The 16,365-nt window shown below is 48.5% G+C and overlaps 1 protein-coding gene across 2 annotated transcripts in view; it reads left to right on the plus strand.

Annotated features, from left to right (window-relative positions):
* Nucleotides 1–14,841, plus strand: part of LOC118947136 (Krueppel-like factor 12) — a 17,615-nt gene extending 2,774 nt beyond the window's left edge. The window contains exons 2-5 of one of the 2 annotated variants that reach the window (XM_090206910.1): nt 2,674–2,755; nt 8,973–9,595; nt 12,137–12,300; nt 14,659–14,841. In XM_090206910.1, the coding sequence (XP_090063036.1) occupies nt 2,708–2,755; nt 8,973–9,595; nt 12,137–12,300; nt 14,659–14,840 (1,017 nt within the window). In that variant the 5' untranslated portion in view covers nt 2,674–2,707 and the 3' untranslated portion in view covers nt 14,841. The remainder of the gene's footprint in view (nt 1–2,673; nt 2,756–8,972; nt 9,596–12,136; nt 12,301–14,658) is intronic. The other variant, XM_090206911.1, reaches the window with a different exon arrangement.
* Nucleotides 14,842–16,365: the final 1,524 nt, after the last annotated feature.

Below are 16,365 nucleotides of genomic sequence, written 5' to 3' on the forward strand. Positions count from 1 at the left end.
TACTAACTCCTAGAAACATGTTTATGTTACTAACTCCTAGAAACATGTTTATGTTACTAACTCCTAGAAACATGTTTATGTTACTAACTCCTAGAAACATGTTTATGTTACTAACTCCTAGAAACATGTTTATATTACTAACTCCTAGAAACATGTTATGTTACTAACTCCTAACAGGATAGAAACATGTTATGTTACTAACTCCTAGAAACATGTTTATGTTACTAACTCCTAGAAACATGTTATGTTACTAACTCCTAACAGGATAGAAACATGTTATGTTACTAACTCCTAGAAACATGTTTATGTTACTAACTCCTAGAAACATGTTATGCCACTAACTCCTAACAGGATAGAAACATGTTATGTTACTAACTCCTAGAAACATGTTTATGTTACTAACTCCTAGAAACATGTTAAGTTACTAACTCCTAACAGGGTAGAAACATGTTATGTTACTAACTCCTAGAAACATGTTTATGTTACTAACTCCTAGAAACATGTTACGTTACTAACTCCTAGAAACATGCTATGTTACTAACTCCTAGAAACATGTTTATGTTACTAACTCCTAGAAACATGTTTATGTTACTAACTCCTAGAAACATGTTACGTTACTAACTCCTAGAAACATGTTATGTTACTAACTCTTAGAAACATGTTTATGTTACTAACTCCTAGAAACATGTTATGTCACTAACTCCTAGAAACATGTTATGTTACTAACTCCTAGAAACATGTTTATGTTACTAACTCCTAGAAACATGTTATGTTACTAACTCCTAGAAACATGTTATGTTACTAACTCCTAACAGGATAGAAACATGTTTATGTTACTAACTCCTAGAAACACGTTATGTTCGCTAACTCCTAACAGTTATGTTACTAACTCCTAGAAACATGTTTATGTTACTAACTCCTAGAAACATGTTATGTTACTAACTCCTAGAAACATGTTTATGTTACTAACTCCTAGAAACATGTTATGTTACTAACAGGGCAGCCTCCTAACAGATCAGCCTCCTAACAGGGCAGCCTCCTCCTAGCCTCCTAACAGATCAGCCTCCTAACAGGTCAGCCTCCTAACAGATCAGCCCCCTAACAGGTCAGCCTCCTAACAGGGCAGCCTCCTAACAGGGCAGCCTCCAAACAGGGCAGCCTCCTAACAGTGGGTTAGCTGCCTTGTTCAGGATCAGAACTACAGATTTGTACCTTGTCAGCTCGGGGATTCAATCTTGCAACATTTCGGCTGCTAGTCCAACGCTCTAACCACTAGGCTACCTACCTCCTCTACACTCTAACCACTAGGCTACCTACCTCCTCTACACTCTAACCACTAGGCTACCTGCCTCCTCTACACGCTAACCACTAGGCTACCTGCCTCCTCTACACTCTAACCACTAGGCTACCTGCCTCCTCTACACTCTAACCACTAGGCTACCTGCCTCCTCTACACTCTAACCACTAGTCTACCTGCCGCCTCTACACTCTAACCACTAGGCTACCTGCCTCCTCTACACTCTAACCACTAGACTACCTGCCGCCTCTACACTCTAACCACTAGGCTACATGCCTCCTCTACACTCTAACCACTAGTCTACCTACCTCCTCTACACTCTAACCACTAGGCTGCCCTGAGTGGAACAAGGAGAGATGGTGTCTGTAGAGGGCTAAGGGTTAAGAACAACCCAGATGTCTACTGTCAGTCTACTGTCAGTTTGTCGATCAATAACATTAGCCCGTTTAACACCAACATGACACAGGGTTATCTTCAGAAGACGGGCTTCGACCCCCCAGAGAGCAAAACAGGAGGCCAAGCACAGTGTCACAGAATTAACTCCTTATCAAGAGGAAACCTCAAGAGGAAACAGACAGTCTACTCTGTCAGTCAGGGGTGTGTAGACAGACAGAGCAAGGTGTGACAGACAGGCAGACAGACAGAGGATCTGTCTACTCTGTCAGTCAGGGGTGTGTAGACAGACAGAGCAAGGTGTGACAGACAGGCAGACAAGCAGAGACAGACAAATCAAATCAAATGTTATTGGTCACATGCGCCGAATACAACAGGTGTAGTAAGACCTTACAGTGAAACTTTACAAGCCCTGAACCAACAGTGCAGTTTTAAGGAATATACCTAAATATTAACAACACGTAAAAGACAACTAACTAGCACCAATAAGACGGCAGTCCTCTGGGGCATCATCATGACAGACAGGACGACAGATAGATTGGCAGATAGACAGACAGACAGACAGGACGACAGATAGACAGACAGATAGATAGGCAGATAGACAGACAGACAGACAGGACGACAGACAGACAGACAGACAGACAGACAGACAGACAGACAGACAGGACAGAGAGAGACAGACAGACAGACAGACAGACAGACAGACAGGACAGAGCTGTGGTTAAAGTGTGAGCTGGTCCGACGACGACGGCGGCCGTCTGTCTGACAGGAAGTTGCATTGTGGGTTGTATGTCTGACTGAACACTGAAACCACCACAGGTCTCTCTGCGACCCAGAGACCGATGCTGCCAGTCAGAGGATGTTACAGTGCGACTCTACACAGGCTGTTCACGGTTACGTTGACCAATGTTTTAGGTTGTGGTTTAATGTTCCTATCAAATAAACCAATGAAAACGTCTATCCTGTTTTGGCTCTCTAAACAGCCGTGGGCGGGACGTCGTGCTGTTGATCGACGGGATGCCTGCCGTCAGCGTCCAATCAGAGTCTCTGGAGCCTCAGAGAACGGTAAGAGGATGTGTCTACTTTAAAACCTGGTCTCTTCCTCTGTGTACTATTCTCTACTCCCATCCTCTCTATTCCTGTCGGGGCGACAGCTAGTTAATGGTAGAGCGAGAGCAACAGGAAATGTGTGGGTAGTGTCTGTTTCGCTCTGGAGAGCGTCAGGGGCTCATCAGGGCCTCACTTAAATCAACAGACAAAGCAGTAGAAAGGCTGAACCACTCTGAAACACAAGCCCTCTGTTCTGTTCTGTTAGGGTGGGCCCACTGCCATGGACCTCTCCTCTCCTCTCCTCTTCTCCTCTCCTCTCTTCTCTTCTCTTCTCTTCTCCTCTCCTCTCCCCTCCTCTTCCCTCCTCTTCTCCTCTCTTCTCCTCTCCTCTCCTCTCCCCTCCTCTTCTCTTTTCCTCTCCTCTCCTCTCCTCTCCTCTCCTCTCCCCTCCTCTTCTCCTCTCCTCTCCTCTCCTCTCTCCTTGTAAACCAACACTTGACCAAAAAAGCCTCCTGAGAAATGACCTGGAACAACTAGGTAAACTACAGAACAGAAGTGTTATGGTGAGTGAATGAGGACCCAAAAGCGAACTAACTTAAACAGAGCTTCTTTAATAACCAAACATAGGTAGGCTCAGATAGACCGGCAGATTCCGACAGGACAGGACAAGGTTACAGCAAACATGACGATAGTCTGGCTCAGGCATGAAACACAAACAAGAATCCGACAAGGACAGGAACAGAAACAGAGAGAGATATAGGGACCTAATCAGAGGGAAAAAGGGAACAGGTGGGAAACGGGGTGAATGGGTAGTTAGAGGAGACAAGGAACAGCTGGGAGAAAGCGGGGGAGAAAAGGTAACCTAACAACGACCAGCAGAGGGAGACAGGGTGAAGGGAAAGGACAGAGACAAGACACAACATGACAGTACCCCCCCACTCACCGAGCGCCTCCTGGCGCACTCGAGGAGGAAACCTGGCGGCAACGGAGGAAATCCTCGATCAGCGCACGGTCCAGCACGTCCCGAGAGGGAACCCAACTCCTCTCCTCAGGACCGTACCCCTCCCAATCGACAAGGTACTGGTGACCACGGCCCCGAGGACGCATGTCCAAAATCCTGCGGACCCTGTAGATGGGTGCGCCCTCGACAAGGATGGGGGGGGGGGGGGAAGACGAGCGGGGGCGCGAAGAACGGGCTTAATACAGGAGACATGGAAGACCGGGTGGACGCGACGAAGGTATCGCGGAAGAAGAAGTCGAACTGCGACAGGATTAATGACCCGAGAAATACGGAACGGACCAATGAACCGCGGGGTCAACTTGCGAGAAGCCGTCTTAAGGGGAAGGTTCTGAGTGGAGAGCCAAACTCTCTGACCGCGACAATATCTAGGACTCTTAGTTCTACGCTTATTAGCAGCCCTCACAGTCTGCGCCCTATAACGGCAAAGTGCAGACCTGACCCTCTTCCAGGTGCGCTCGCAACGTTGGACAAAAGCCTGAGCGGAGGGGACGCTGGACTCGGCGAACTGAGATGAGAACAGCGGAGGCTGGTACCCGAGGCTACTCTGAAAAGGAGATAGCCCGGTCGCAGACGAAGGAAGCGAGTTGTGGGCGTATTCTGCCCAGGGGAGCTGTTCTGACCAAGACGCAGGGTTGCGAAAAGAAAGACTGCGTAAGATGCGACCAATAGTCTGATTGGCCCGTTCTGCTTGACCGTTAGACTGGGGGTGAAAGCCGGAAGAGAGACTGACGGAAGCCCCAATCAAACGGCAAAACTCCCTCCAAAATTGAGACGTGAATTGCGGACCTCTGTCCGAAACGACGTCTGACGGAAGGCCATGAATTCTGAAAACATTCTCGATGATGATTTGTGCCGTCTCTTTAGCAGAAGGAAGCTTAGCAAGGGGAATGAAATGAGCCGCCTTAGAGAACCTATCGACAACCGTAAGAATAACAGTCTTCCCCGCTGACGAAGGCAGTCCGGTGACAAAATCTAAGGCGATGTGAGACCACGGTCGAGAGGGGATAGGAAGCGGCCTGAGACGGCCGGCAGGAGGAGAGTTACCGGACTTAGTCTGCGCGCAGACCGAACAAGCAGCCACGAAACGACGCGTGTCATGCTCCCGGGTGGGCCACCAAAAACGCTGGCGAATGGAAGCAAGCGTACCCCGAACGCCAGGGTGGCCGGCTAACTTGGAGGAGTGAGCCCACTGAAGAACGGCCAGACGAGTAGGAACGGGAACGAAAAGAAGGTTCCTAGGACAAGCGCGCGGCGACGGAGTGTGAGTGAGCGCTTGTTTTACCTGCCTCTCAATTCCCCAGACAGTCAACCCGACAACACGCCCCTCAGGGAGAATCCCCTCGGGGTCAGTGGAGGCTACTGAAGAACTGAAGAGACGAGACAAAGCATCAGGCTTGGTGTTCTTAGAGCCCGGACGATAAGAAATCACGAACTCGAAACGAGCGAAAAACAGCGCCCAACGCGCCTGACGCGCATTAAGTCGTTTGGCAGAACGGATGTACTCAAGGTTCCTATGGTCAGTCCAAACGACAAAAGGAACGGTCGCCCCCTCCAACCACTGTCGCCATTCGCCTAGGGCTAACCGGATGGCGAGCAGTTCGCGGTTACCCACATCATAGTTACGTTCCGACGGCGACAGGCGATGAGAAAAATACGCGCATGGGTGGACCTTGTCGTCAGAGAGGGAGCGCTGAGAAAGAATGGCTCCCACGCCCACCTCTGACGCGTCAACCTCGACAACGAACTGTCTAGAGACGTCAGGTGTAACAAGGATAGGAGCGGATGTAAAACGATTCTTGAGGAGATCAAAAGCTCCCTGGGCGGAAACGGACCACTTAAAGCACGTCTTGACAGAAGTAAGGGCTGTGAGAGGAGCGGCCACCTGACCGAAATTACGGATGAAACGACGATAGAAGTTCGCGAAGCCGAGAAAGCGCTGCAGCTCGACGCGTGACTTAGGGACGGGCCAATCAATGACAGCTTGGACTTTAGCGGGATCCATCTTAATGCCTTCAGCGGAAATAACAGAACCGAGAAATGTGACGGAGGAGGCATGAAAAGTGCACTTCTCAGCCTTCACAAAAAGACAATTCTCTAAAAGGCGCTGGAGGACACGTCGAACGTGCTGAACATGAATCTGGAGTGACGGTGAAAAAATCAGGATATCGTCAAGGTAAACGAAAACAAAGATGTTCAGCATGTCTCTCAGGACATCATTGACTAATGCCTGAAAGACAGCTGGAGCGTTAGCGAGGCCGAAAGGAAGAACCCGGTATTCAAAGTGCCCTAACGGAGTGTTAAACGCCGTCTTCCACTCGTCCCCCTCCCTGATGCGCACGAGATGGTAAGCGTTACGAAGGTCCAACTTAGTGAAAAACCTGGCTCCCTGCAGGATCTCGAAGGCTGAAGACATAAGAGGAAGCGGATAACGATTCTTAACTGTTATGTCATTCAGCCCTCGATAATCTATGCAGGGGCGCAGAGACCCGTCCTTCTTCTTGACAAAAAAAAACCCCGCTCCGGCGGGAGAGGAGGAGGGGACTATGGTACCGGCGTCAAGAGCTACAGACAAATAATCCTCGAGAGCCTTACGTTCGGGAGCCGACAGAGAGTATAGTCTACCCCGGGGGGGAGTGGTTCCCGGAAGGAGATCAATACTACAATCATACGACCGGTGTGGAGGAAGAGAGGTGGCCCTGGACCGACTGAACACCGTGCGCAGATCGTGATATTCCTCCGGCACCCCTGTCAAATCACCAGGCTCCTCCTGTGAAGAAGAGACAGAGGAAACAGGAGGGATAGCAGACATTAAACATTTCACATGACAAGAGACGTTCCAGGAGAGGATAGAATTACTAGACCAATTAATGGAAGGATTATGACAAACTAGCCAGGGATGGCCCAAAACAACAGGTGTAAAAGGTGAACGAAAAATCAAAAAAGAAATGGTTTCGCTATGATTACCAGAAACAGTGAGGGTTAAAGGTAGCGTCTCACGCTGAATCCTGGGGAGAGGACTACCATCCAGGGCGAACAAGGCCGTGGACTCCCTTAACTGTCTGAGAGGAATGTCATGTTCCCGAGCCCAGGTCTCGTCCATAAAACAGCCCTCCGCCCCAGAGTCTATTAAGGCACTGCAGGAAGCTGACGAACCGGTCCAGCGTAGATGGACCGACAAGGTAGTGCAGGATCTTGAAGGAGAGACAGGAGTAGTAGCGCTCACCAGTAGCCCTCCGCTTACTGATGAGCTCTGGCTTTTACTGGACATGAAGTGACAAAATGACCAGCAGAACCGCAATAGAGACAGAGGCGGTTGGTGATTCTCCGTTCCCTCTCCTTAGTCGAGATGCGGATACCTCCCAGCTGCATAGGCTCAGCTCCCGAGCCGGCAGAGGAAGATGGTAGTGATGCGGAGAGGGGGACAACGGAGAACGCAAGCTCCTTTCCACGAGCTCGGTGACGCAGATCAACCCGTCGCTCAATGCGAATAGCGAGTTCAATCAGGGAATCCACGCTGGAAGGGACCTCCCGGGAGAGAATCTCATCCTTTACCTCTGCGCGGAGACCCTCCAGAAAACGAGCGAGCAAAGCCGGCTCGTTCCAGCCACTGGAGGCAGCAAGAGTGCGAAACTCAATAGAGTAGTCTGTTATGGATCGATTACCTTGACATAGGGAAGACAGGGCCCTGGAAGCCTCCTCCCCAAAAACAGATCGATCAAAAACCCGTATCATCTCCTCCTTAAAGTCCTGATACTGGTTAGTACACTCAGCCCTTGCCTCCCAGATTGCCGTGCCCCACTCACGAGCCCGTCCAATAAGGAGAGATATGACGTAGGCGACACGAGCAGTGCTCCTGGAGTAAGTGTTGGGCTGGAGAGAAAACACAATATCACACTGGGTGAGGAACGAGCGGCATTCAGTGGGCTCCCCAGAGTAACACGGCGGGTTATTGATTCTGGGCTCCGGAGATTCGAAAGCCCTGGAAGTGGCCGGTGGATCGAGGCGGAGATGGTGAACCTGTTCTGTGAGGTTGGAGACTTGGGTGGCCAGGGTCTCAACGGCATGTCGAGCAGCAGACACTTCCTGCTCGTGTCTGCCTAGCATCGCTCCCTGGATCCCGACGGCTGAGTGGAGAGGATCCGAAGTCGCTGGGTCCATTCTTGGTCGGATTCTTCTGTTATGGTGAGTGAATGAGGACCCAAAAGCGAACTAACTTAAACAGAGCTTCTTTAATAACCAAACATAGGTAGGCTCAGATAGACCGGCAGATTCCGACAGGACAGGACAAGGTTACAGCAAACATGACGATAGTCTGGCTCAGGCATGAAACACAAACAAGAATCCGACAAGGACAGGAACAGAAACAGAGAGAGATATAGGGACCTAATCAGAGGGAAAAAGGGAACAGGTGGGAAACGGGGTGAATGGGTAGTTAGAGGAGACAAGGAACAGCTGGGAGAAAGCGGGGGAGAAAAGGTAACCTAACAACGACCAGCAGAGGGAGACAGGGTGAAGGGAAAGGACAGAGACAAGACACAACATGACAAGAAGGAGAGGCAGACGAGGAAGAGAAGGACATAACAACTAGTACAAACAGACTGATGAAGAGGAAAACAGATGAATTACAAAATGTCTCCCCTCTCCTGTATCCCCTCTCCCCTCCTCTCCCCTCTCCCCTTCCCCTCTCCTGTATCCCCTCTCTCCTCCTCTCCCCTCTCACTTCCCCTCTCATCTCCTCTCCCCCCTCTCTCCTATCCTCTCTCCTCTATCCCCCTCTCTCCTTCCCCTCTCCCCTCCACTCTCCCCTCCCACCTCTCCTCTCTCCACCCTCCTCTCTCCTCCTCTCCCCTTCCCCTCCCACCTCTCCTCTCTCCACGCTCCTCTCTCCTCCTCTCCCCTCTCTCCTTCCCCTCTCATCTCCTCTCTCCCCTCTCTCCTATCCTCTCTCCTCTATCCCCCTCTCCCCTCCACTCTCCCCTCCCACCTCTCCTCTCTCCACCCTCCTCTCTCCTCCTCTCCCCTTCTCTCTCCTCTCTCCCCTATTCTCTATCCCCCGCTCTCCTCCCCCTCTCCCATTCCCCTCTCCCCTCCTCTCTCCTCTCTCTCTCCATCCCCTCTCTCCGCTCTCTTCCTTTCTCCTCTCCCCTCCCTCCCCTTGTCTCCTTCCCCTCTCCCCCCTCTCTATCCCCTCTCCGCCTCTCTCCTCTCCAGTCTCTGTTGGTGTTGTCCCCTCCTGAGATGGACAGGGTGGTTCTGAAGAGGAAGATGTTCAGCCCAGTACCTCCAAGTCCTCCAGACACACAACCCTGTAACCCGAACTCTTTCCAGCCCCAGACAGAGCCTGTAGACCTGTCCACCAGCAGCTCCAGGACATCTCCGACATCCACAGGAGTCTCCCTGTGTCCCCTACCGTCCACCTCCATCACCAAGCCTTCCTCATCATCATCCTCCTCCTCTGTCATTACGTATGTCCCAAAGACTCCTGCTATATCAGCGGCAGGTCCCGGCATGAGAGTCCTTTGTGGTTATGTCAGAGAGTACCTCCTCACACCCCTCTCCTCCAGCCCCGCCCCTCTTCAGGCCCACCGTACGCCCGTAGTGGTATGGCCCACACCCCTCTCCTCCAGCCCCGCCCCTCTTCAGGCCCTCCGTACGCCCGTAGTGGTACGGCCCACACCCCTGCTCTACACCCACCCAGCACACAGCAGAACCCTGGTGGTACCCCGACGTCCACATCACCGTCACCGTGGTGACGGCCAGGATGATGAGCTGCCGACCACGAGACTGGACAGTGTGACAGAGATGGGACGGGCTGTAACCAGAGTGGGTCATGAGTGAGTACAGAGATGGGACAGGTTGTTACCAGAGTGGGTCAGGACTGACTACAGAGATGGGACAGGTTGTAACCAGAGTGGGTCAGGACTGACTACAGAGATGGGACAGGTTGTAACCAGAGTGGGTCAGGACTGACTACAGAGATGGGACAGGTTGTAACCAGAGTGGGTCAGGACTGACTACAGAGATGGGACAGGTTGTAACCAGAGTGGGTCAGGACTGACTACAGAGATGGGACAGGTTGTAACCAGAGTGGGTCAGGACTGACTACAGAGATGGGACAGGTTGTTAACAGAGTGGGTCAGGACTGACTACAGAGATGGGACAGGTTGTAACCAGAGTGGGTCAGGACTGACTACAGAGATGGGACAGGTTGTAACCAGAGTGGGTCAGGGCTGACTACAGAGATGGGACAGGTTGTAACCAGAGTGGGACAGGATTGACTACAGAGATGGGACAGGTTGTTAACAGAGTGGGTCAGGACTCACTACAGAGATGGGACAGGTTGTTACCAGAGTGGGTCAGGACTGACTACAGAGATGGGACAGGTTGTAACCAGAGTGGGTCAGGACTCACTACAGAGATGGGACAGGTTGTAACCAGAGTGGGTCAGGACTGACTACAGAGATGGGACAGGTTATAACCAGAGTGGGTCAGGACTGACTACAGAGATGGGACAGGTTGTAACCAGAGTGGGTCAGGACTGACTACAGAGATGGGACAGGTTGTAACCAGAGTGGGTCAGGACTGACTACAGAGATGGGACAGGTTATAACCAGAGTGGGTCAGGACTGACTACAGAGATGGGACAGGTTGTAACCAGAGTGGGTCAGGACTGACTACAGAGATGGGACAGGTTGTTAACAGAGTGGGTCAGGACTGACTACAGAGATGGGACAGGTTGTAACCAGAGTGGGTCAGGACTGACTACAGAGATGGGACAGGTTGTAACCAGAGTGGGTCAGGACTGACTACAGAGATGGGACAGGTTTTTACCAGAATGGGTCAGGACTGACTACAGAGATGGGCCAGGTTGTAACCAGAGTGGGTCAGGACTGACTACAGAGATGGGCCAGGTTGTTACCAGAGTGAGTCAGGACTGACTACAGAGATGGGACAGGTTGTTACCAGAGTGGGTCAGGACTGACTACAGAGATGGGACAGGTTGTTAACAGAGTGGGTCAGGACTGACTACAGAGATGGGACAGGTTGTTAACAGAGTGGGTCAGGTCTGACTACAGAGATGGGACAGGTTGTTACCAGAGTGGGTCAGGACTGACTACAGAGATGGGACAGGTTGTTAACAGAGTGGGTCAGGACTGACTACAGAGATGGGACAGGTTGTTAACAGAGTGGGTCAGGACTGACTACAGAGTGGGCCAGGTTGTTAACAGAGTGGGTCAGGACTGACTACAGAGATGGGACAGGTTGTTAACAGAGTGGGTCAGGACTGACTACAGAGATGGGCCAGGTTGTAACCAGAGTGGGTCAGGACTGACTACAGAGATGGGACAGGTTGTTACCAGAGTAGTTCAGGACTCACTACAGAGATGGGACAGGTTGTTACCAGAGTAGTTCAGGACTGACTACAGAGATGGGACAGGTTGTAACCAGAGTGGGTCAGGACTGACTACAGAGATGGGACAGGTTGTTACCAGAGTAGTTCAGGACTCACTACAGAGATGGGACAGGTTGTTACCAGAGTAGTTCAGGACTGACTACAGAGATGGGACAGGTTGTAACCAGAGTGGGTCAGGACTGACTACAGAGATGGGCCAGGTTGTAACCAGAGTGGGTCAGGACTGACTACAGAGATGGGCCAGGTTGTAACCAGAGTGGGTCAGGACTGACTACAGAGATGGGACAGGTTGTTACCAGAGTAGTTCAGGACTGACTACAGAGATGGGACAGGTTGTTACCAGAGTAGTTCAGGACTGACTACAGAGATGGGCCAGGTTGTTACCAGAGTGGGTCAGGACTGGGTCTATTCCTCCTCTTCACTTGATCACAGGACTCCATCTAGTGGCAAAACAGAAGAGAAAATACCTTTCAAATGCATTGAAACAGTCTAGAAACGACCAATAGGAGACAGCAACACAGTTCATTGATAAATAGTAGGATAAAATGGGATACAACGTGTTGTAATGACTGATTGATTGATTGATTGATTGATTGAATGATTGATTGAATGATTGATTTATTGATTGATTGATTGGATGATTGAATGATTGATTGATTGATTGAATGATTGATTGATTGATTTATTGATTTGAATGATTGATTGAATGATTGATTTATTGATTGATTTATTGATTGATTGATTTATTGATTGATTTATTGATTGATTTATTGATTGATTTATTGATTGATTTATTGATTGATTAATTGATTGAATGCTTGATTGAATGATTGAATGATTGATTGAATGATTGAATGATTGATTGATTGATTGAATGATTGAATGATTGATTGATTGAATGATTGATTGATTGAATTATTGATTGATTGATTGATTGATTGATTGATTAATTGTGTTGCAGCTCCATGTTAGCCGGTGGTATCCAGAGCATGCGAGTAGGTCATGTGACCAGGTCAGAGGTCAGGGGGCGTGTCCGTAGGAGTGTCCACAGGTGTGAGTTTTACGGCTGTAACAAGGAGTACACCAAGAGTTCCCACCTCAAGGCCCACAGACGCACACACACAGGCAGGTCACACACACACACACACACACACACACACACACACACACACACAGGTAGGTCACACACACGCACAAACACACACACACACACACACTCCCGTTTCTATCTGTCCTCCACCATTCTTCTATCTGATTCCTTCTCTCTCCTTCTCTATGACTGACCCTGTAAAAAAACACATGACACTGCACCTATCACCTAACACCTATCACCTATCACCTAACACCTATCACCTATCACCTATCACCTATCACCTAACACCTATCACCTATCACCTAACACCTAACACCTATCACCTATCACCTAACACCTATCACCTATCACCTAACACCTAACAACTAACACCTAGCACCTAACACCTATCACCTATCACCTAACACCTATCACCTAACACCTAACACCTAACAACTAACACCTAGCACCTAACACCTATCACCTATCACCTAACACCTATCACCTATCACCTAACACCTAACACCTATCACCTATCACCTAACACCTATCACCTATCACCTAACACCTAACACCTATCACCTATCACCTAACACCTATCACCTATCACCTAACACCTAACACCTATCACCTAACACCTATCACCTATCACCTAACACCTATCACCTAACACCTATCACCTAACACCTAACACCTAACACCTATCACCTATCACCTATCACCTATCACCTATCACCTAACACCTATCGCCTATCGCCTAACACCTAACACCTATCACCTAACACCTAACACCTATCACCTAACACCTAACACCTATCACCTATCACTTAACACCTATCACCTATCACCTAACACCTATCACCTATCACCTATCACCTAACACCTATCACCTAACACCTATCGCCTAACACCTATCACCTAACACCTATCACCTATCACCTAACACCTAACACCTATCACCTAACACCTAACACCTATCACCTATCACTTAACACCTATCACCTATCACCTAACACCTAACACCTAACACCTAACACCTATCACCTATCACCTAACACCTATCACCTATCACCTAACACCTAACACCTATCACCTAACACCTAACACCTATCACCTAACACCTATCACCTATCACCTAACACCTATCACCTAACACCTATCACCTAACACCTAACACCTAACACCTATCACCTATCACCTATCACCTATCACCTAACACCTATCGCCTATCGCCTAACACCTAACACCTATCACCTAACACCTATCACCTAACACCTAACACCTATCACCTATCACTTAACACCTATCACCTATCACCTATCACCTAACACCTATCACCTATCACCTATCACCTAACACCTATCACCTAACACCTATCGCCTAACACCTATCACCTAACACCTATCACCTATCACCTAACACCTAACACCTATCACCTAACACCTAACACCTATCACCTATCACTTAACACCTATCACCTATCACCTAACACCTAACACCTAACACCTAACACCTATCACCTATCACCTATCACCTAACACCTATCACCTAACACCTATCGCCTAACACCTATCACCTAACACCTATCACCTATCACCTAACACCTAACACCTATCACCTAACACCTAACACCTATCACCTATCACTTAACACCTATCACCTATCACCTAACACCTATCACCTATCACCTATCACCTAACACCTAACACCTATCACCTAACACCTATCACCTAACACCTAACACCTAACACCTAACACCTATCACCTATCACCTAACACCTAACACCTAACACCTATCACCTAACACCTATCACCTAACACCTATCACCTATCACCTAACACCTAACAACTAACACCTAGCACCTAACACCTATCACCTATCACCTAACACCTATCACCTATCACCTAACACCTATCACCTAACACCTATCACCTAACACCTATCGCCTAACGCCTAACACCTATCACCTATCACCTAACACCTAACACCTAACACCTAACACCTAACACCTATCACCTAACACCTATCACCTAACACCTATCGCCTAACGCCTAACACCTATCACCTATCACCTAACACCTAACACCTAACACCTAACACCTATCACCTAACACCTAACACCTAACACCTAACACCTAACACCTATCACCTAACACCTAACACCTAACACCTAACACCTAACACCTATCACCTAACACCTATCACCTATCACCTATCACCTAACACCTAACACCTATCACCTATCACCTAACACCTATCACCTATCACCTAACACCTAACACCTAACACCTAACACCTAACACCTATCACCTAACACCTATCACCTATCACCTATCACCTAACACCTAACACCTATCACCTATCCGGTGTGTGTGACAGTAAAAATCATAATCTATCTTCTCTGTCCCAGGTGAGAAGCCGTATAAGTGCACGTGGGACGGGTGCACGTGGCATTTTGCCCGTTCTGACGAGCTGACCCGCCATCACAGGAAACACACGGGGGTGAAGCCCTTCAGGTGTGGCGACTGTCAACGCTCCTTTTCCCGCTCAGATCACCTGGCCCTGCACAGACGCAGACACACACTGATCTGAGGAGGGAGGGAGGGAGGGAGGGAGGGAGGGAGGGAGGGAGGGAGGGAGGGACGGACGGACAGACACTGATCTGAGGAGGGACGGACGGACGGACAGACGGACGGACGGACGGACGGACAGACAGACAGACAGACACTGATCTGAGGAGGGACGGACGGACGGACGGACGGACAGACGGACGGACGGACGGACGGACGGACGGACAGACAGACAGACAGACACTGATCTGAGGAGGGATGGACAGACATACAGAGCAGCAGACAGACACTGATCTGAGGAGGGATGGACAGACACACAGAGCAGCAGACAGACACTTAGACAAACAGTAGATGGACTGTTGTAGCCTACAAGGGTATCGATGAGTCAGTAGACAGAAGTAGACCCACTAAGACTGAGAACTTCATTCAACATGTTTTAAACTCGGATTGAAAGAACAAGAGTCCAAGTACCAAAATGTTTTGTCGAATGTATTTTATTCTGTTTTCCATACAAATTAAACTGTGAATTAAACGTATACTACAATACATGTGTCAAATGTTAAAATTATATTAATTTATTCATTTATTGTACTATAATCTCTGAATTCTCTTAATTACATTTCAAAGAATATATAATTTATGTTCTGAGAAATCACAGTGAGAAGAAAACATATATATATATATATATATATCCACTAGGGGGCAGCAGATTCTATATATATCCACTAGGGGGCAGCAGATTATATATATATCCACTAGGGGGCAGCAGATTCTATATATATCCACTAGGGGGCAGCAGATTATATATATATCCACTAGGGGGCAGCAGATTATATATATATCCACTAGGGGGCAGCAGATTATATATATATATCCACTAGGAGACAGCAGATTATATATATATCCACTAGGAGACAGCAGATTATATATATATCCACTAGGAGACAGCAGATTATATATATATCCACTAGGGGGCAGCAGATTCTATATATATCCACTAGGGGGCAGCAGATTATATATATATCCACTAGGGGGCAGCAGATTATATATATATCCACTAGGGGGCAGCAGATTATATATATATCCACTAGGAGACAGCAGATTATATATATATCCACTAGGGGGCAGCAGATGATATATATATCCACTAGGGGGCAGCAGATTCTATATATATCCACTAGGGGGCAGCAGATTATATATATATCCACTAGGGGGCAGTATATTATATATATATCCACTAGGGGGCAGTATATTATATATATATCCACTAGGGGGCAGCAGATTATATATATATCCACTAGGGGGCAGCAGATTATATATATATATCCACTAGGGGGCAGCAGATTATGTATATATCCACTAGGGGGCAGTATATTATATATATATCCACTAGGGGGCAGCAGATTATATATATATCCACTAGGGGGCAGTATATTATATATATATCCACTAGGGGGCAGCAGATTATATATATATATATCCACTAGGGGGCAGCAGATTATATATATATCCACTAGGGGGCAGTATATTATATATATATCCACTAG

This window comes from Oncorhynchus mykiss, chromosome 18 (assembly GCF_057628025.1).
Source record: "Oncorhynchus mykiss isolate SJ-2025 chromosome 18, ASM5762802v1, whole genome shotgun sequence".
Classification (NCBI taxonomy): Eukaryota; Metazoa; Chordata; class Actinopteri; order Salmoniformes; family Salmonidae; genus Oncorhynchus; species Oncorhynchus mykiss.